Below are 23,184 nucleotides of genomic sequence, written 5' to 3'. Positions count from 1 at the left end.
CCGCCTTGTATGCAAACTGTAGTGGGTCCTGGGCATGTTGTACCTGTGGTCGGAGGAGGTTGAGGAAGAGCCGCTCTAGAGTCTTCATAAGATGTGACGTCAGTGCCACCGGTCGGAAGTCATTCAGCTCATTGGGCCGGTTCTTTTTGGGGACCGGGACGATGCAGGATGTCTTCCATAGGGCGGGCACTCTCCCCAGTCGCAGACTGAGGTTGAAGACTCGTTGTAGCGGCTCCCGAAGTTCAGCAGCACACGCCTTAAGCATCCTAGGACACACCTTGTCTGGGCCTGCTGCCTTTCTGGGGCGAAGCTTCCTCAGTTGTCTCCTGACCTGATCCACTGTGACACGGGAGATGTTTGGAAGGAGGGGAGGGGGGGAGATGTCTTGCTGCTGAGAGAGGGATTGGAGGAGGGGGGTGTCATGGTGTCAGGAAGGGGGGGAAGCGAGGGAGGTAGGAGAGTGGGGAGAGGACTCTGTAGTGAAGGTGAGGGTGAGGGTGGGGGGGTTGTGGGCTGGTCAAACCTGTTGAAGAAGTTGTTGAGTTTGTTTGCCTTCTCCACAGTCCCCCCCACTGTGCTTTTCTTGGTGTTGTGGCCTGTGATGGTTTTCACACCATTCCAGACCTCCCTCATATTGTTCCTCTCCAACTTCTGCTCCACCTTCCTCCTGTAGGTGTCCTTTGCTTCCCTCAATTTAATTCAAATTCAGAACTTATACCCTTCAAATACCAGTTAAATTACATATTACTAACTTTTTAGGGGAAAAAGCAATAAAGTTAAATTTTTTTCAGCGTTTTAATGATGAAACCTAATATCTTTTAATCTTTGCAGGCCAGTAACAATAACAATAAGGTTTTTTTTTTTTCAAAATTGGGCAGACGTAAAGTACTTAAAATAGCAGTTTACCATTTTGAAAATGTACTTAAAAATATTGTCTTTAAATAATAATAATACAAATTTCCAAATAAAGTGCCAGCTTTTGGAGTTTTACCAGCTCGGATGGAGTTAAAATGACTAGCTTGTGCTTTTGTTTGTCTAAAGCAGCAAAAACAGCCTCTTGACTTATCCAGCATTGAACTCCACCGCATGGAAACATCCTGTATGAGTGGCTCTTTCTGTTGCCCCACTCTTGTTTGCTCCCAGTGTAGTTCCTCCATATTAGCAGAGCAGACCATGTGTTGAGTTTAGAATGAAAACAATTTAGTACTATAAATAACAAGGAATTATAAAAATGCCATTTAATGAGTAGCTCATTGTGGCTTGTTGATCACTTCAAAAATTCGTTGCGGCATTTAGTCCAAGAAAATGCAGGTGACGTATTGTTACCTTCAGAATAACATTTAAAGACAGACATTTATGAGGGTTTGTTTGCTGGTTGAAAGTGCATGTAGGTGGACTGATACAGGTATCAATAATATCGATGCGATTGCTGGTATTTCTATCTGATCGATACTTTAATTGTAGGTTCAGTGTGTTGCTGTTCTTCATTAGAAAGAAGACATGTTTGTGCATCTTCTCCTCCCTGCTCTGCTGTGTGGTGACTCGGCAGCTCAGAAATTTGCCTCAAAAGCGTTCAGATGTAGATGATATGATCCCAAGCGTAAACTAAGATGTACAAATGTATGCAGCGATGTGTGTGCTATGTTTGAGGACTCACAAGCCCATGCTTCAATCCACACACAGATAGGAAACAGTCTGAGAACACATAAAATTATCTTACACATGCGTACATCCTGCATAAAATGTTACTTTTCATTCGTCATTTAAACTCTGGGTCAAACCCAAAATATTTGATTTGAGTTTCTCTTTGTGTGTCCTCAGTTTCCCAGCATGCTCTGGTTGTGGTGGTGGAGGTGAATGAGGGGGAAAGGTCTGTCCTGCTGCCCTGTCTTTTCTCAGGTATTACACCTGAGGACACCACAGTGATGTGGACTCGCAGTGACCTCGATCCCAAATCTGTACATCAACGACGAGAAGGAGGAGACAATGTTAGAGGACAAAACCAGCGTTACAGCAGACGCACATCAATGAATCGTTACGCTTTCATCATTAAAGACTTCAGCCTCACTCTGAGGAATCCCACAAAGACTGACAGCGGCAACTACACCTGCTCCATCAGTGCTGGAGGGAAAGAACGGAGACTGGGAGACATCCAGCTGCAGGTCAAAGGTCAGTAACAAACCCAACACCTGCTGTAATTACAGGGCAAAAGGCAATACTGCATTCAGAGGTCAAACTGAAGAAAATTACTTCCTTAAGTGTTTAAAAAGTACTGATGAAACACGCAGCATAATTTAGCACAGATGTAACCTCAGTGGAAACACAAACAACAAAGCAGAAGATGACTGAAGAGAATGATATCTTTTAATGATATAAGTTTGCATATGGTAGAATACTGCATGTAATCATTTGTGTTTAGAAGTATATTGTCATGGTCTGGCTAGCAGAACATGAGGAGTTGGGGAAATAGGACCCAAACGCCGGACTCTTCAGTGCAACAGTGTTTATTTACAAGGTGGTGAAGTAAACAACAATAAATCCCCCCATTTCTCAGACTCCCGTGTAGTGTCTTCTTCCAAAAGTCCCCGTGTAGTGCTCTCTGCCCCAGTGTCCCTGCACTCCCCGTGCTCACTGCTCCTTCTCGTCCCACACTCCTCCTGACAACCCTCATAGATGAGGAGAGAGCAGCAGGACGTGAATTCGGGTCTGGGCAGGTGTTTTTAGTCTTGTCCGCGGCGCTGGGATTCAGTCTGATGATCCGAACCACCAGTGAGACGTCGGAGGGTGAGAAACACCATTTTGGTATATAAAACGGCCACAAAGGTTTAACCCTTTAAGACCTACCATAGAACCAAGTCTGCCAGAGCTTACTTTATACTTTTACATGCTGTAGTGCCATTTTTGGGAGCATTTCAAGTTGATATACATCAATACAACCATTACAGCCCAAATTTTAATAATATGTATTCATTAAGTGCATAGTAATTACATACATTGCAAAAAAGTGCAATAAACTACAAAAAAATTTAAAATCGTTTTTGTGTTTTTAACATATATTTCTAGTTAGAGAAATTTAAGAGGCTTATCCCTCAAAACTGTAAATACAAAAAAGTTGCACAAAATAGTTTCCCACCACAGGAAATTTATTTTAAGTGTCTTCATAGTTTTATTTTTGAAATACACCAATTTTTATATACTGCAGGAAAAACGAAAATAAATATTATAGTGCAAATTTGCAAAATAACAGCATATGCATCAAAATAAACTATTTCCAGCAGTGCAATATGAGTCCTAAGCATCCCAGAAACGACACAGAAAGTCATAAAGTCAAAGATAACTTTTAAAAACACCAGTAGAGGCTCATAAGGCCACGATGGTAAAAAAAACTACATTTCCGCAAAATGACGTCACTTCCTGTTTCGGGCAGGTTATGGCGGACATGCGATAGTTCACGCTGATGGACGTAGGAAGTGTTATGAACAGCTGATCGGATCGGCAAAGCGTGTTTCTGGAATATTATGTTTTTGTTGCTGCAAGTGCTTTTTATGCAGTTTTTGCAAAGCTATATGTGGAAGGAAACTGTGACCGAGGACAAGCTGATGGCATAAGATGTAAGTACAACTCCGGTTTCATATGCAAAAAAAATTATTGCGCTAGCTCATATGGTTGCAGTGCTACCGGGATTTAAAAATAGTTATGCAAAATGGAGCGTGCCCGCTCCGACCGGCTTTAAAGGGTTAAAGGCTTTAAAACCAAGCTGACGCTGAAAGTACAAACATCACTAATGTCACATAACTTTGCCGACATGTGGCCAACAGTAATGTTTTAATGTTCTTCATTATTAAACATTCACACATAAATAAGTGACATGATATTCAGTACTTACTTTTGACAGTTCACTTTTCGGCCGCTCTGCTTTTGCCGTCTGCCATATTTTGCAGCAAAATTATCCACACCCACCGCCGCGGGATGGGGATCTTGTGGGAATTGTGGGATATATGGGACCATGAATTGCGCACCGGACCACGCTTAATATTTGGGGAAAATCGACGGCGCATTTGGAGTACGCATTTGAAGTACACTTCAAATTGGAGCAGCCGTTGTCGCGTGGCGGTGACATAATCGCACTCAAAATGCGTACTTCAAGCTTGCGGTCTCTTAATTTGGACACAGCCACTGAAGAACACACTGATCAGAGATCAAATGGTCACATGACCAAAGAGAAGCATTCAGACTGCAGTGATTGGTTACTGTTCTGTTACTGTTACTGGCAATTTGTCCTGAAACAACAACTTTATTCTCAAAATGATCAATAATATTTGTTTTCTTAATGTGGTCCTAATACTTCTTGGTATGGTTCTATATCTAAGATACATCAATAAAAAAGAACAAAGTGCACTGTCTGTCTCCTGCTGTGCCTGCAAATATAGAGACCCGGAGCTCAGCAGCTCTCCAGACGTGTTTCTAGTCTGATTTTATGTATTCCTGCTCGGAAACTGTGTCCAAACTCACATTTGACTATTAAATGTCAACTCCCACGAAAATAAGACCTTTTGTTTATTATTAATGATCTAATGAGTGAAAATGAATCAGATTGAATGTTTCTTGTGTAAACCTGGCTCACAGAGGATGGTGTCCCAGTTAGAAATTAAACCTGACCCCCAAACATAGGTTCTTTCCAAGCTGTGAGACACCATCAGAATAGTGGAGGCATTGGAGTTCTTCACTCAAACCAACCTGTGTGTAAAATGATGGCCCTCGCTACTTTGACTTCATTTGAATACTTAGCTGCTGATTTACACATGAATTTGAATGAATGAATTGAATGAATCATTTACACATGAAACAAAGTATCCTCACTATCCTGTCCTCACTATTAGAAAAGCACCAAGACAAACAGCTTGCCTTCAAGATCAAAATAATATATTTGATATCAAACTTGATTCTGAGTATGATGATGATAGAGTGGTTAAACTGATTCAAGTGACTCTTTTCTCCACTGCAGAACAACAGATTTTATTGAAAACTCAGAGTTTTTTCAAGCTGTTTCCTGGAGCAGGACCCTGAAAAATTTGAAAAAGCAGATTTAAAAACACTTCATGTCATCTGTGTTCATGAAAATGACATCATGCAGTATATCTTGTCACTAGCAGAGGGCCACAAATCACTATCAGTGACGAATTCAAGGAGATGTTAGTATCTTTTTCAGCCATGGAGCATCCACACAGTTCTAAGAGGGTTAGACAGAAAATAAAAGCAAAAACCATGAAAATGTTCTCTTAATGTGAAAATATACTCATTTTGAGAGCTTTCTTCTTTTCCCGTTTCAAAAGCAAGTGAGCACATTTGGAGAGGTTGGTTTAAAAAATTTAAAAAAAAAAGAAAAGAAAAAAGAGAAATATAACATTTGGATTCTGTACATCCTCTGCTATGATTTGTCAGTCAGCTAAACTCCTTCCCCACATCAAGACTCTAATGACACAGTTCCTGGTTCAAAGGTTTATTGACAAAGGGAAAGCTGAAACTGCAACATACAGTTCAAGGCATATGTACAGATAAAATGATGAAAATAAAATAACCACTTTTTTAATACAAGTCAACATATATTCCTACAATATTTATGTGAATTTCTTCCATTTCTAACACACATATAAATATTAAATTATGATTTTAAACAACTCTTGCTGTAATTAATTGCTTGCACCTCTATTTTGTTTTTCCGATTGCCCTTTAACTAACTCAGTGATCGATCGCTAGTATAAATTGTAGGAGATTGTTTTTTTATCATTATACTTAGAGAAAATTACCTTCTTCAACAAGAATGATCCATACATGAGCATAAAAAAAATAAAACAACTCTGTATATACATACATACCCACAAAGCCACCAAAGGCAATGGATGTATCCGGACAAAGCTGGATTTAACTAGCTGAGTAAAATCTTTCTCCTCAATTTACTGACTACCTTCTTGTTTGCTTATGACATAATTTCCTATTACAGATTAGATTTTAAGGTGGTGGAAGTCAGTTCTGATTACATATTTAACATGTAAGAAATTAAAATAATATACCCACCATCTACCTTAAACTGACTTTTCTTTTAATATCATATATCAATAATAGTTTGTGTGTTCGCTCAGACACATGAAAAATTAGAGGGAAGACTGATGTCAACCCCCCACTAAAGATCTCAGTCAGTAAGCATGAAACATACAAACTTGCTTTCATTTTCAAATGATGAGCTTCCAACAATGAGTGAAACAGTAAGAGCATGTGGAGAGTTTGAAAACATCCGATTAAGAAAGAGAAATCAAACATTTAGATTCATTTTAATGAGCTCAGACTTGTTGAAAATGCAGAGGAGCTGGTTGTGAACTGAGCTTCAGAGAAACACAACATACTGAGATTCACTGTGAAGCTTTGAGTGGAAAAAGACAGAAAACAACATGTGGATCCGGGAATAATGGGAGCTTCCATCTTTAAAGGACTGAAGAGGAAGAAGTTTACAAGGAATCATTCAGAACAGTTTCAAACATCAACTGATTGAATCCATGAATCTGGAAACGTGTTTGTGAGTGAAAGAGACAGACATGTACAGACTGAACTATCTGTTCAACAGTCAGAGTGTTTCTCTAACAGGAGACACTCTTTACACTCCACTCAGCACAGGGACACTGAGGCACCAGGAGACCAGAGCCAAAATCCAGGATAAAGAGTTTCAGTGAATGTGGTGTTGAAGGTGTGGAGGTGGATCAGAGTATCAGAGGAGACTCTGTAGAAGGACAGAGTGCCAGCAGGACAGTCCACATACACTGCTACTCTGTTAGAGACAGAGGAGGAGGAGGAGGAGGAAGAGGAGGAGGATATGGATGTGTGGCTGTTATTGTGACAGATATAAAGAGGACCATCCTCAGAGCAGATCAGGCTCCAGGAATGATCGTTCCATCCAAATGCGCAGTCCTTACTGCCTCCTTTCCTTCTGATTCTTCTGTAACTCACTGATATCTCAACTGTTTCTTTCCACTCGACCTCCCAGTAACAGCGACCAGCCAGACCAGTACTACACAGCAGCTGTTCACAAACATCAAATCTGTCTGGATGATCAGGATATGACTGAACCTCCTCCACACGTGTCACCTTCCTGTTGTTGTCAGACAGTTTGAGGTTTGTGTGTACTGTGTTTGTGTCGATTTTGAGTTGACAGGAATCTGATGGAGAGAACAAACACAATCCAGCTGCAGTTATTGATCCATCATCTGTTTATTGATTGACACTTTGATGATGACTCCTGACATCAGAATGATGATGATGGTTGAATGAGTGCTGCTTTGTTTTCATGAATCACATTAAAAACACACTTACACTTCCTCAGACCTGGTCTCAACCATTGGACTCCAGCAGGCTCCACCCTGAAAGGAGGAGGGGGGTCAGACCAGCACAGTCAGCATGCACACATGGACATTACATTGCTGTCATACACATACTGTTAGACACTGTATAAAAGGCCCCAAAGTTCATAGAATAGTTTTATTGGTGTTTATAAGTTTATTTGCAGTTCATTTAATATTCAGTCTTCTGTCGGTTTGGGTCAGCCCACCGTCTAGTGACATCATCCGGTTAGTAAGGTGGGCAGTTTAATGTCAGATGAGCAGTGTTGGTCCGGAGAGGGTGCACTTAGGGTTGCCAACCGTCCCTTAAAAAACGGAATCGTCCCATATTTAGAAACAAAAGTGCACGTCCCGTATTGAGCTAATAAGGGACGCACTTTGTCCCGTAATACAGTGAGAATCAAAAGTAGTCTATAAATGTTAATGGAATTAACGCTTTGTTTGAAAACATAATTCCCAGCCCCTCTCCTGCTTTGTGACCAATGAGCTGACAGCACACTTATGACAATTCGAGTATGACAATTCAGATTACCGCTCATCTCACTGGTCGAGGAAAGGTCGCTTACGGAGAAAATACCGGAAGACAACAGATGACCACAACAAGAAGCATGGCCAACAGGGAAACAAACGCCGACACGGCGGTGCAAGTCTCGGACGACAGTACACCTAAAGCTGGGCTTACACTGTTTTTTTTCAAACTGCACGATTGACTCGCAGGGGTTAGAAGTTCATAGGTCACGATGCAGGGTCTCACACTATACGGCCTGATGCTGTGATGCAACCTGAGTGCTCACACTGTGCCTCCATAAAACGAAGGTTATAACCAATGTTCCCTCTAATTTTTCATGTGTCTGAGCGAACACACAAACTCCCTGAGCGTCCCTTGGACCACTGTGAGCAACAGCAGACGTGTGCACTGTGGTCACGCCAGCATCGAATCCATCCAAGTTACATGATTTATTAAAATAATAAAATTGCAGCATTTACATTTATGTTAGACTACTTTTAATTAACTCCTTTAGCCCCACTTACAATGAAAATTAAAAAAATAAAAATCTAGTCATTGACCTGTGTAGTATGTTAACACTATTGGAAGTAAAAATAACTTGAACTCCAATTTTGAAAACACAACTTTCTTTTATTTATTTATTTTTTAAATAAAGCTCTGACTTATTATGAGTCTGAGTCTGTGGTCTGGGAGAGAGTCCTGTAACTCTGTCTGCAAAATACCATATATAATGACCAATGTTGGGCAATTAATTATATAGTTACTACTTCAAAAAAGTTACTGAGTTTTGCAAACAACAAAGTTTTTTGCAGCTGTTTAACTAAAAATGCAGCCAAGGCGTTTTTTAAATAAACATTTCAAACAAAATAATCAGCTGTTCTGCATCAAATCTGATGCCACACAAATTATTTGTGCCACTCCAAAAAATAATTTGTGTCCACTGTGAGATAAAGGAGAACAGCCTGATACCTGCAGGCCTGACAATAGGAGATGTATCACTGCTGTAGCACCTGTAACATTCAGCAGTCGCCTCATTGTTCTGACACACACAACAAAACTATTGACTACACTACACACTAACTACACTGGACTGTTTCCTGATTGATCTGTGAGCTATTTCCTGTCTGTGTCAGCAGACCTTGTAGGAGAGTCTGATTGGTCTGCAGTGAAAGACCCAGGAGGAAGCGGAGGAACAAGTCCAGGTGTCCATTTGGACTCTGTAAGGCCTTGTCCACAGCACTCTGGTAGAAGTGAATCGCTGAAGATTCTGTTTTTTCAGGCTTCTGGGAGGTGGTTTGTTGTTCTTGCAGCAGATTGAGTCCAGAGTTGATGAAGGTCAGATGGACATGAAGAGCAGCCAGAAACTCCTGAACACAGATGGATGAAGCTGAACACCTTGTCCTGGTACAGTCCTCTCTCCTCTTTAAAGATCTGTGTAAACACTCCTGAGTACACCGAGGCTGCTCTGATATCGATGCTGCACTCTGTCAGGTCTGATTCATAGAAGATCAGGTTTCCTTTCTGCAGCTGATCAAAAGCCAGTTTTCCCAGAGACTCAATCATCTTCCTGCTCTCTGGACTCCAGTGTGGATCTGTCTCAGCTCCTCCATCATACTTGACCTTCTTCACTTTGGCCTGAACCACCAGGAAGTGGATGTACATCTCAGTCAGGGTCTTGGGCAGCTGTCCTCCCTCTCTGGTTTCCAGCACATCCTCCAGAACTGTAGCAGTGATCCAGCAGAAGACTGGGATGTGGCACATGATGTGGAGGCTTCGTGATGTCTTGATGTGGGAGATGATTCTGCTGGCCTGCTCCTCATCTCTGAATCTCTTCCTGAAGTACTCGTCCTTCTGTGGGTCAGTGAACCCTCTGATCTCTGTCACCCTGTGAACACAGTCAGGAGGGATCTGATTGGCTTCTGCAGGTCGTGTGGTTATCCAGAGGCGAGCAGAGGGAAGCAGTTTCCCCCTGATGAGGTTTATCAGCAGCACATCAACAGAAGTGGACTTTCTAGGGTCAGTCAAGATTGTAGTTTTGTGGAAGTCCAGACGAAGTCGACACTCATCCAGACCATCAAAGATGAACACAACCTGGAAGTCTTCAAAGCTGCAGATTCCTGCTTCTTTGGTTTCAGTAAAGAAGCGATGAACAAGTTCCACCAAGCTGAACTTTTCCTCTTTCAGCACATTCAGCTCTCTGAAAGTGAATGGAAATATGAACTGGATGTCCTGGTTGGCTTTGTCTTCAGCCCAGTCCAGGCTGTATTTCTGTGTTAAGACTGTTTTCCCAATGCCAGCCACTCCCTTTGTCAGCACTGTTCTGATTGGTTCATTTCTTCCAGGTGAGGCTTTAAAGATGTCTTCTTGTCTGATTGTTGTTTCTGTTCTGTCTCGTTTCCTGGATGCTGCTTCAATCTGTCTGACCTCATGTTCATCATTGACCTCTGCAGTCCCTCCCTCTGTGATGTAGAGCTCTGTGTAGATCTGATTCAGAACGGTTGGGTTTCCTGCTTTAGCGATCCCCTCAAACACACACTGGAACTTCTTCTTCAGGCTTTGCGCTAAACGTTGCAAATTTCTCACATCCCCAAACACCGCCGTCACTCCTAAAACTTCCTCCCGTTTCTTAACAACTAAATGCCATGTTTTGATTGGTCGACATGGTACATTTTTTGACCAATGGGAAAGGGTGGGATGTTTTGGTTTCGTCTTTGCTCACAGGTGGAGAGTGCTTTCAAGCATTTTCCTTATAAAACGCCGTTTTTACTGTTTCTTCCCGCAGTAAATATAAACAATGATGAATAAAGTATTCTGATTATTCAGGAAGAAAACCAAACATTGCAGATATTTTTATCATAACTCTGGTTTTACATGGCCGATCAACACAATTTAAAAACTGGTATAAAGTCCACACTGTTTCCGTCAATTGTTCCGTCTGTCCTGCTCACATCTCCAATGGTTGTACACGTTGTCATTAACGTGGCTTCACCCCACATCAGCCACGCCGCTTTGCTAGCTAGAACACCGGTGTCGGCAGATAAGAGCACTGTCATAGCCTTCTTTATTTTCAATTCAGGTTAGAATTTGTTTTCTGTGCGCAACGCAGATTTTTTCTGAGCAGAGACCGTGCCAACTCACACTTTGACTCACACAGACACACCACCACCATCAACTTTGCTAAATTGCTAATGAAAAGCATTGATCGGGCAGCTGGGATTGAGCAGCAGTGTAAATCGAACTATTTTCACGGTTGTTGTGGTCATGATAATAATTTTGTGAGGCCGCATCAAAAAGGCTCAGATGAGCTTTCCAAAGTTCTACAAGTTGTGCCTCCATCGCTTGTGTCCAGATCACAGGCTGCACAGCCGTGCTGCTCCATCTTTTTCACTGACGTTTACATGTTTGCGCATGAGCAGTGTGAGCGGCTGTGGTGACACCCTCACGAGCGATTGATGATCGGGAGCTGCTCGAGGTGTTAATCGCTTCTCGTTACCTCACGTATACTACACGATGCACGATGAAGGCCAAAATCGGGCCGATCACGAAATCGGTCGCACGACTCAAAAATCGGCTCAAAATGGGCCAAAAATCGCACAGTGTAAGCCCAGCATTAGAGCAGCAATGTTTGTTCCCCTCAGAGAAAGAAAAAAAGGCGGCAAAAGTACAGGAAGGAATGGGAAAAGGAAAACACCTGGCTGGAAAAGTGCATGATAACACCTTTAAAGCGCACTGCACTGTGTGCCGGCGCACTTTTTCCATAGGCATGCTTCTAATGGTGGGCACATGAAGAACATGATTGGCGTGAAAGCTCGGGGAACCCTTACCCAATTTTCCATCCACCAGGCCACGGCAGAAGCAGATATGGTATGTAAACATTGGTTTGTTTTTTTTTAAACCCTCTGGTTAAGGTTAATATGGGCATGTTCAGTGAATATCAGCGCTATGTGGCCAGAAGTGTGATAATATAATTTATTTGATGAGTTATTATGCGTAATCATGGGAACAAGCAGGTTTACAAATGGGAGCAGCTGATTAGCATTAGAAAAGCTGAAATAATGCCTGAACTGAAGCCAATTGTACTAAAAACACTATATGTGCACTGTTACAAGAATGTTTTTCGTTCTATTGTTTTCTATTAATTTATATAATTTTAAGTTAAGCAGGACAGAGTTCTTTTAAATAAAGATTTACTTATATTCTCAAAAGTTAAGTATGACAGGCTTCTGTTTAAGAAAGAGACCTGTTTTACTGTGTTAATGTTGTCATTTTGAGCTAAAAATAAATGGCTAAATGATCATTTGTTTCCCATATGGTCATATCACAAAGAATATGCATCTGCTTAAATCAAATTCAAGTCAAATGGTTAAAAATATAATTTCACACAAAAAAAAAAGAGCTACCACACTGGGAAGGGTGAAGACAACTGGGTTGCCCGGACCTGGCCACGAGGTGTCCATTATTTATTTTTCAGGGAGTTGGCAACCTTAGGTGCACTGATTCCAGGGGGATGTTATGTGTGTGTGAATGGCAAGTAAGTAGTGACCTGTGTTGTATTTTGCCTTTGTTTGTGTCAGTACTGTAGTATGTTACCATTTAGGAGCTAATATAGTCCATAGTTGGAGCGGTAGGCCACGCATGCAACGCGGGAGTTCACTGTCATTTCATATGCTAATTTATGTTGTTAGCCTATCCCGGTTTAGCTTTGTTGATGCATGTACGGTCGCTCGTATGTCCATAATGTCATTCCTGTGTTATCAGACCTTCTATGTACAATTAGGTACGAGGATTAATAAAATAGCGATCGTAGTTTGACCGGAAGGATCGCGTTCCCGCTTAGCGTTCACAATAAGAGCATTACGGGTCGGGTGATTATAATGGGCTTTTATTCATTTTTTTTTTTATTTAACGCTTTTATATTGTACCACTGCCGGAAGTAGTTCCTATGTCCCCACGGTGACTTAACCTCGCACTAATGCAGTCTAGTTGCATAGTGTGAGCAGTTTGAAGTGTACTAAATTGTTCTGATATATATATATATATATATATATATATATATATAAAAAAAAACACCCAGCACGCCCCTGCGGGCGGTTTATCCTTCAAGCTCGGGTCCTCTACCAGAGGCCTGGGAGCTTGAGGGTCCTGCGCAGTATCTTAGCTGTTCCCAGGACTGCGCTCTTCTGGACAGAGATCTCCGATGTTGTTCCCGGGATCTGCTGGAGCCACTCGCCTAGCTTGGGAGTCACCGCACCTAGTGCTCCGATTACCACGGGGACCACCGTTACCTTCACCCTCCACATCCTCTCGAGCTCTTCTCTGAGCCCTTGGTATTTCTCCAGCTTCTCGTGTTCCTTCTTCCTGATATTGCTGTCATTCGGAACCGCTACATCGATCACTACGGCCGTCTTCTTCTGTTTGTCTACCACCACTATGTCCGGTTGGTTAGCCACCACCATTTTGTCCGTCTGTATCTGGAAGTCCCACAGGATCTTAGCTCGGTCATTCTCCACCACCCTTGGGGGCATCTCCCATTTTGACCTCGGGACTTCTAGGTTATACTCGGCACAGATGTTCCTGTACACTATGCCGGCCACTTGGTTATGGCGTTCCATGTATGCCTTGCCTGCTAGCATCTTGCACCCTGCTGTTATGTGCTGGATTGTCTCTGGGGCATCTTTACACAGCCTGCACCTGGGGTCTTGCCTGGTGTGATAGACCCCAGCCTCTATGGATCTTGTACTCAGAGCTTGTTCTTGTGCTGCCATGATTAGTGCCTCTGTGCTGTCTTTCAGTCCAGCTTTGTCCAGCCACTGGTAGGATTTCTGGATATCAGCCACCTCCTCTATCTGCCGGTGGTACATACCGTGCAGGGGCCTGTCCCTCCATGATGGTTCCTCGTCTCCCTCCTCTTTCTTGGGTTTCTGCTGCCTGAGGTATTCACTGAGCACTCGGTCAGTTGGGGCCATCTTCCCAATGTATTCTTGGATGTTCCTTGTCTCATCCTGGACTGTGGTGCTGACACTCACCAGTCCCCGGCCCCCTTCCTTCCGCTTAGCGTACAGCCTCAGGGTGCTGGACTTGGGGTGAAACCCTCCATGCATGGTCAGGAGCTTTCTTGTCTTTATGTCAGTGGCTTCTATCTCCTCCTTTGGCCAGCCTATTACCCCAGCAGGGTACCTGATCACGGGCAGGGCGTATGTGTTGATGGCCCGGATCTTGTTCTTACCATTCAGCTGACTCCTCAGGACTTGCCTGACCCTCTGCAGGTACTTGGTGGTTGCAGCCTTTCTAGCGGCCTCTTCATGGTTCCCATTTGCCTGCGGGATCCCCAGGTACTTGTAACTGTCCTCTATGTCTGCAATGTTGCCTTCTGGTAGTTCAATCCCCTCAGTTCTGACTACCTTCCCTCTCTTTGTTACCATCCGACTACACTTCTCCAGTCCGAACGACATTCCAATGTCATTGCTGTATAGCCTGGTAGTGTGGATCAGTGAATCGATGTCTCGTTCACTCTTGGCATACAGCTTGATGTCATCCATGTACAGGAGGTGGCTGACAACTGCTCCGTTCCGTAGTCGGTATCCGTAGCCAGTCTTGTTAATGATCTCACTGAGGGGGTTCAGGCCTATGCAGAACAGCAGTGGGGACAGAGCATCTCCTTGGTAGATCCCGCACTTGATGGTAACTTGTGCTATGGGCTTGGAGTTGGCCTCTAGTGTTGTACGCCACATCCCCATTGAGTTCCTGATGAAGGCTCTTAGGGTCCCATTGATCTTGTACAATTCTAGGCATTCCAGTATCCAGCTGTGGGGCATTGAGTCATAGGCCTTCTTGTAATCAATCCAGGCAGTGCACAGGTTGGTCAGTCTGGTCTTGCAGTCTCGGCTGATTGTTCTGTCTACCAGTAGCTGGTGTTTTGCACCTCTGGTATTCTTGCCAATTCCTTTCTGTGTCCCGCTCATGTATTGACCCATGTGCCTGTTCATCTTAGCCGATATGATGCCTGACAGGAGCTTCCATGTAGTACTGAGGCAGGTTATTGGTCGGTAGTTGGAGGGGACCGGTCCCTTCTTGGGGTCCTTGGGGATCAGGACCGTCCGGCCTTCAGTTAGCCATTCCGGGTGTCTCTCGTTAACTAGCAGCTGGTTCATTTGTGCTGCCAGACGCTCGTGGAGTGCAGTCAGCTTCTTCAGCCAGTAGGCGTGAACCATGTCGGGCCCTGGTGCTGTCCAACTCTTCATACTGGAGACCCTTTCTTGGATATCTGCCACTGTGATGGTTACTGGACCCTGTTCAGGGAGGTCGCTGTGGTCTGCCCTCAGATCCACTAGCCACTGAGCATTGCCGTTATGGGTTGCATCCTTCTCCCATATGCTCTTCCAGTATTGCTCCGTCTCCAGCCTTGGTGGTGCTGTTCTCTTATTGTTCCCTTGCCACTGAGAGTACACCTTTGCTGGTTCTGTGGAGAACAGCTGGTTTATTCTCCTGCCTTCTATCTCTCTGGTGTACCTCCTCAAGCGGCTGGCCAAGGCTGTGAGTCTTTGCTTGGCAGTTTCCAAGGCCTCAGGTATGGACAGCTTGCTGTATTTCTTAGGCACCTTATTTGTCGCACCTTTCTGCAACTCTGTTAGTTGGCTAACCTCCCTCCGTGCTACTTTGATCTTGCCCTCTAGCCTCCTTCTCCATGGAGGGTACTGCCCCTTGTGGCTGTTCAACTTGTAACCAAGCATCTCACTGATCACTGCTGCCGTATTGTAGATCAGCTTGTTAGTGTCGGTAATTGTGGTTGTAGGTATTGCCCGTAGTGCTGCATTAACATCATCTAGCAGACCTTCTGAGGGTACTTCACGTAATCTTGGTAACCGGCTACGGGGGATCCAGGTTTCAAGCTTGGCCATGATCCTATTTTTCAGGTCAGTTCCTCTCGCACTCAACGATCCTTCTCCTATCGCACTTGGGGCTATGTACCCAATCTCGGGTGGGGGTGATGATATCTCCCCCCTGACCTGGCGTCCTGACTCCTCCTTGCCGTAGCATTTGTGTTGTACCTCGTCAATCTCTAGCTGTGGTGGTGGCAGCATCATGCTCTGGGGGTGCTTCTCTTCAGCAGGGACAGAGAAGCTGGTCAGAGTTGATGGGAAGATGGATGGAGCCAAATACAGGGCAATCTTGGAAGAAAACCTCTTGGAGTCTGCAAAAGACTTGAGACTGGGGCGGAGGTTCACCTTCCAGCAGGACAACAACCCTAAACATAAAGCCAGCGCAACAATGGAATGGTTTAAAACAAAACATATCCATGTGTTAGAATGGCCCAGTCAAAGTCCAGATCTAAATCCAATCGAGAATCGGTGGCAAGATCTGAGAACTGCTGTTCACAAACGCTGTCCATCTAATCTGACTGAGCTGGAGCTGTTTTGCAAAGAAGAATGGGCAAAGATTTCAGTCTGTAGATGTGCAAAGCTGGTAGAGACAGACCCTAAAAGACTGGCAGTGGTAATTGCAGCAAAAGCTGGTTCTACAAAGTATTGACTCAGGGGGCTGAATAATTATGCACACCCCACTTTGCAGTTATTTATTTGTAAAAAAATGTTTGGAATCATGTCTGATTTTCATTCCACTTCTCACGTGTGCACCACTTTGTGTTGGTCTTTCACGTGGAATTCCAATAAAATTGATTCATGTTTGTGGCTGTAATGTGACAAAATGTGGAAAAGTTCAAGGGGGCCCAATACAATTGCAAGCCACTGTAACTAACTGATTTAGGGAAAGCTGAACAAAGAGTGACTTTTTTTTCGAACTTGCAAAGGGAACCCACTGACAACATTAAGAAAATTATTCTGTTCACCACAAACTGCAGAAATTGAGTGATCATACAAGTAACGCCAATTACAGCACATAAGAATTAAAATGTCTTTTAACTTAGCATTGTCACAAAACATTTGGAAAATGCGGGACAACTGAATATAGACAGTGCAGTAACAGAACAATGGTTTGTTCCATGTATTGCATTTTGAAGAGTTGTTTTCACTACAGGCTGGATCTGGGTGTCTCTTTAATAATAATTACACCAAGGAATATTTTAGAAATTCTGAAAATTTATCCTGCTACATGAACATTCACTACTGAAATGAGTATTGACGAACACTTAAAATTGGATCCATTTTCCAGACACTAGCACCCATGACAGTTTTTTTTTTTTTTTTTTTTTTTTTTTTTTTAAATTGTACACACCAGCTTTTTGCTTATTAGAATAAATATTAACAAAATAAAAGGATGAGAGCATCTTTACTTACAAAGAGTTATTAGAGGCACTAATCACTGGCGGCAGCCTCAGAGGAGTCTCCTCTGCAGAGAATTTCTTCTGGTCAAAAAAATGTAGGTCTTTTCTTGATGACATTAAGATGAACAGCAGAGCTGACCACTGAGCAGGAGAAAGAAGTGAGAGACTTCCTGAACTCAAGTACCGCTGAATCTCCTCCACTAAAGAACAATCATTTAGTTCATTCAGAGAGTGGAACAGATTGATGGTTTTCTCTGCAGACAGATTCTCACTGAGCTTCTTCTTGATATACTGGACTGTTTCCTGATTGGTCTGTGAGCTACTTCCTGTCTGTGTCAGCAGACCTTGTAGGAGAGTCTGATTGGTCTGCAGTGAAAGACCCAGGAGGAAACGGAGGAACAAGTCCAGGTGTCCATTTGGACTCTGTAAGGCCTTGTCCACAGCACTCTGGTAGAAGTGAATCGCTGAAGATTCTGTTTTTTCAGGCTTCTGGGAGGTGGTTTGTTGTTCTTGCAGCAGATTGAGTCCAGAGTTGATGAAGGTCAGATGGACATGAAGAGCAGCCAGAAACTCCTGAACACTCAGATGAACAAAGCAGAACACCTTGTCCTGGTACAGTCCTCTCTCCTCTTTAAAGATCTGTGTAAACACTCCTGAGTACACCGAGGCTGCTGTGATATCGATGCCACACTCTGTCAGGTCTGATTCATAGAAGATCAGGTTTCCTTTCTGCAGCTGATCAAAAGCCAGTTTTCCCAGAGACTCAATCATCTTCCTGCTCTCTGGACTCCAGTGTGGATCTGTCTCAGCTCCTCCATCATACTTGACCTTCTTCACTTTGGCCTGAACCACCAGGAAGTGGATGTACATCTCAGTCAGGGTCTTGGGCAGCTGTCCTCCCTCTCTGGTTTCCAGCACATCCTCCAGAACTGTAGCAGTGATCCAGCAGAAGACTGGGATGTGACACATGATGTGGAGGCTTCGTGAAGTCTTGATGTGGGAGATGATCCTGCTGGCCTGCTCCTCATCTCTGAATCTCTTCCTGAAGTACTCGTCCTTCTGTGGGTCAGTGAACCCTCTGACCTCTGTCACCCTGTGAACACAGTCAGGAGGGATCTGATTGGCTGCTGCAGGTCGTGTGGTTATCCAGAGGTGAGCAGAAGGAAGCAGTTTCCCCCTGATGAGGTTTATCAGCAGCACATCCACTGAGGTGGACTTTCTAGGGTCAGTCAAGATTGTAGTTTTGTGGAAGTCCAGAGGAAGTCGACACTCATCCAGACCATCAAAGATGAACACAACCTGGAAGTCTTCAAAGCTGCAGATTCCTGCTTCTTTGGTTTCAGTAAAGAAGTGATGAACAAGTTCCACCAAGCTGAACTTTTCCTCTTTCAGCACATTCAGCTCTCTGAAAGTGAATGGAAATATGAACTGGATGTCCTGGTTGGCTTTGTCTTCAGCCCAGTCCAGGCTGTATTTCTGTGTTAAGACTGTTTTCCCAATGCCAGCCACTCCCTTTGTCAGCACTGTTCTGATTGGTTCATTTCTTCCAGGTGAGGCTTTAAAGATGTCTTCTTGTCTGATTGTTGTTTCTGGTCTGTCTCGTTTCCTGGATGCTGCTTCAATCTGTCTGACCTCATGTTCATCATTGACCTCTGCAGTCCCTCCCTCTGTGATGTAGAGCTCTGTGTAGATCTGATTCAGAACGGTTGGGTTTCCTGCTTTAGCGATCCCCTCAAACACACACTGGAACTTCTTCTTCAGGGCAGATTTAAGGTTATGATGACAAGCGGCAGCTTGAAGTTCTAAATTAGAAGAAATATGTAGACTATCACGTGAAAGTGGAAACAAAGACTTAATTCCAAAAAGAATGAATCTTTAAAACCTGTTGGTCTGTCTCTTAAGACATTAGAAAATTTTCATTCATCCAAATGTTTAAATCTTCATAGAAATCCTCTTACTGCTCTGCAGACGGTCAGCCAGCTCCTCCTGCTTCATTCTCCTTAGGAAGTCCACTGTGATCTTCACAAATGCCCCTGTGCTGCTCCTCCTCTGCTCCTCATCCTCATCCTCCCTCTGACTCTCTAAGCATTCTGGGTAATCTGGACTCAGAACCTTCTGGATCTTCTTCAGCTCGTTCTTCACAAAAGTGATGATGTTGTCCTCCAGCAGCTGGAACAGAATACTTTATGAATGATCCGATCAGAGTGAAGTCATGGAGCCAAACATCAGATCCATGTTGGACACACTGACAATCCACTGATCTACAAAGAGCAGCATGGAGATGACTGAGAACAGAATAGATGTAAAAGTAGTTGTTGTACATGTACAGACCATAAATATGGAGTCCAGCTGTGTTTGATGGGCAGACTGACCACTGGGAACCTCTGAGCTCTGCTTGTCCACACTGTGGAGGAACCATGGACAGACACACACACACACACACACACACACACACACACACACACACACACACACACACACACACACACACACACACACACACACACACACACTTTAATTATTGAAATTTGAATTTAGCCTCTAAAAGCTGTGTTCAGTCACTTTTGGTGCTTCCCTTGTTGCATCTGTATTTGTAGTTTTGCTGTCAGAGATCAAAATGATCAATAATACAAATTACACTCCAGAGTCCTTCCACTGTTATCCTGACCACTGACACTTCTTTGTTGGGTTTTTCACTCTACAATCATTTTTGTTTTTTTCCAAAGTTAATAAAAAGTTAAAATATATCAGGAGGTCAACAACAGTTTGTTAAACTCACAGCTGAACTCTGAACATCACACTGCTGGAATCAAAAAACTACTTCCTGTTCAGCTGCTGCTTGCTGTTTTTCATTAATAATTAATGAATTGATTAAAGGAATTTTTCTGCAGTCACAGAAATTTTCATTAAACACTTCAGTTCATGAAAATGTCAGCACTGCTGAGGAGCAGGAAGTGGGCATCAGACTGAGTGAAGAGTTTTAGGACAGAGAGTTTGAGAATAATCTCCCCTTCCTAAAAATAATCTGAGTATCTGCTGTGTTTGTGGAAACACTCCAACACACACCACTGCACATATGAACATGTGTGTGAAACAGAGCTGACATTAAACATGATGGAGGATTTATTCACAAACACACAACAACATTTACACACACATTACCTCTCTGCAGGACGACACACGTCTGATTTAAAGTCAATACCATAATCTTTAGACTGGTCACTCTGTAAGGACACACAGCTGGGTGGAGTTCCATGTTGGTTCCTGTGAATAATGATGGAGCAGTGATGTGAGTGCTGAGCTGTGACATGGATAAGAGTCATGGACAGTTAGAGATGGTCATCTCACCTCTGAGCTTTGGTCTGGCTCTCATGTTCCCCACACAGAGTGGTTTTAGAGGGAGGGACTCCCTCCTCTCTGTCCTCACACTGATCCATGCTGCTGAATTCACATCAGCTCACACACACTTTCTACCTTCACCTGCAGAGGAAACACAAATCATTCATGTGCACATTAACTGAAATCCTCCTTTCCATCATGTGTGCTGTCCAAATATCAGCTGCTTCTTTCCTGCTTCAGCTCACTGTCAGCTGAATGCAGTCAGACAGCAGTGTGAGGCAGAGGAAGCTGCCATCAGCTGCTCTCCTTTTACTATCAGTCCACTAGATGGAGCCATGAACCACATACGATGCATTCAGGGCACAACCAGGCTCTACCATCAGCCAGCAGGCCACAGCCCGGCTGCAGCACCAGCCACCAGGCCACAGTCAGCCTCCACCATCAGCTAGCACAGACCGTCCCAAAGTGTGGGGCCCGCCCCTAGGGGGGGCACAGAGCCATTGCAGGGGGTCGCGGCATGAAAAGGGGAAAAAAAACAACAACAACAAAAACGCTTGGACACTGCTAGCATGGGGCGCCTACAAACGCAAAGCAGGAGATGAAGCATCGCTGAATATGTTTCCAAACCAACTTCATTCTAAGCCAAAGACTAAAAATATGGTGAAGCATGTCTTCCCTTTGGCTTCACCTGCACAAGTGCCAAGGTAGGTCTCCCTGCAGAATTGGTTTTCCCTTCGTCAGGAGCAGCGCTGGGCTCTTCAAATCATGGACAATCAGTATCCCACATTCTTGATTTTTAGTTCACTAACACTTGTTGTAATGACTAACTACTCCTGACATTTTGGAGATGTTTGCTCTTTATACAGTAAAGTTACAGCGGGATACAAATAACATCAGGCTGATCCTGCCACGATTTGTTCCCTCGGTTCAAATCACGGACAAACAGGATCCCACAGTTGTTTATGTTTTTAAACCCATTTTGCACAGAGAGGCATTTTTTTTGAAAAATGTATTGATAGCAATGTTGAATATTATTACACATGAAAAAAACAACAACATGTAAAATAATCACGCTGTGACGCCTCTGCCTTTGTAAATGGAGGGACAGTAACTGTGTGTATGTAAGCGTGTAAAACCTGCAGATAGTCAGATTAACAGTATTTTGTCTCTATCTATCTCTATCTGCCATTCTGCAATTCATCTCATGTAAACAATAACGTGGCGCACAGCACCCGAGTAGGTGCGGACGTAGCATAAAAGATTTAGTAGTTTATTTTCTTACTACCTGCAGATTACTTGTATTTGCTTAATTGTTTACTAAATGTTTGAGGTGTGAAATAAACTGCAATGGAGCAAAATATGGGTGTGTGTGGTTGGAGGATGTGTTAGTGCGTACGTGTGTGTGTGTGTGGGGGGGGGTGGGGGGCAACATTTTTCTTTTAAAACAAAGGGGGGCCCAGCGAAAAAGTTTGAGAACCACTGAGCTAGCAGGTCCAGCCAGGCTCCACCATCAGCTAGCTGGTCCAACCAGCAGGCCACAACCAGACTCTACCACAGGTCTACCAGGTCTACCTTATTTTTTTTTCCTCTTTCAGTCAGCATGTTATACTCAGTAGCCTTTTTTTCCTTTATTGCTTTTATTGAAAGCTTTTTGTCTACATGAGGTGCAGGAACAGTCTGCGGAGCAAGAGAAACCATACTTCTTACTCCTCTCAAAGGGAACAAGGTGGGATCTTACATCTTTTAGAAGCTTCTCAAACGTGATCATCAGCAGAGATCTCGATCCAACTGATTTATTTATTCCACATCACTGGTTTATTTCCCAATTCTCTTACCCCCCAAAGAGATTGGGCACTAAGAGAAATCAGTCTGTAATCCTACAAAAAAAATCTGTGAAAAGAAAATGTTTCATTGTTCTTCTGCTTCTTTTATCTGGAAATGTGCAACCTAATCCCGGTCCAGACTGCAAATGCTTAAGTACTCCTTGTGATTTCAAAACTCGAACAGGTCTTGGTATCACTCATTTAAATGTCAGAAGTCTTCTTCCCAAACTTGATTTTGTGAAAATTTGGATGAAAGAGTTAGATACTGATATTCTTATATTATCAGGAACCTGGCTAACAAAATCGATTACTGACAAAGACATTGCAATAACAGGCTATAATCTTTTCCATTGCGATCGCCCCAGAAAGGGTGGCGGTGTTGCAATTTAGGTAAAATGCAAATTCCATGTTACTGTCGATTCATCTGTATCTGTTTGTAAACAGTTTGAACTTCTTGCCCTCAAGCTCCAACTTTCCAAGGGTTATTTTATTACCATTTTGGGCTGTTATAGACCCACCTCGGCTAGTAGTGAGGCTTTAGTTTCACTTAGTAAAAAACTATCGACTTTCAGTCAGTTTAAAATCCATGTGTGATTCATATAATCTCACACAACTAATTTACAGCACAACTCGTCCAAATCTTAACTGCCCAGAAAAGTCATCACTTATTGATTTAATTTTAACTAACGTGCCGTATAAATATTCTCACACTGGGGTTTTCGCAAATGATATCAGTGACCACTGTGTGGTAGCTGTAGTCAGATAATTGAAGCTCCCAAAATCAAGGCCACAAATAACTTTTAAACAAGATTTTAAACATTTCTGTGAGCAAGCTTTCTTTCATGA

The 23,184-nt window shown here is 43.2% G+C and overlaps 1 protein-coding gene across 1 annotated transcript; it reads right to left on the bottom strand.

The window, feature by feature from the left end:
• Positions 1-5,038: 5,038 nt before the first annotated feature.
• LOC308409664 (protein NLRC3-like) lies at positions 5,039-20,439 on the bottom strand (the record flags this gene model as incomplete). The annotated part of the gene is made up of 7 exons (XM_080902579.1): positions 20,339-20,439; positions 19,508-19,580; positions 19,135-19,345; positions 17,190-18,978; positions 7,363-7,409; positions 6,812-7,208; positions 5,039-5,063 (listed from the first exon to the last, which is right to left on the bottom strand). The coding sequence occupies exons 2-7, from the start codon at positions 19,508-19,510 to the stop codon at positions 5,039-5,041; spliced, it is 2,472 nt and encodes an 823-aa protein (XP_080758705.1). The 5' UTR covers positions 19,511-19,580; positions 20,339-20,439.
• Positions 20,440-23,184: the final 2,745 nt, after the last annotated feature.

Source organism: Rhamphochromis sp. 'chilingali', assembly GCF_963969265.1.
Source record: "Rhamphochromis sp. 'chilingali' genome assembly, chromosome: 1".
Taxonomy (NCBI): Eukaryota; Metazoa; Chordata; class Actinopteri; order Cichliformes; family Cichlidae; genus Rhamphochromis; species Rhamphochromis sp. 'chilingali'.
This window is presented reverse-complemented; position numbering and strand designations above follow the sequence as displayed.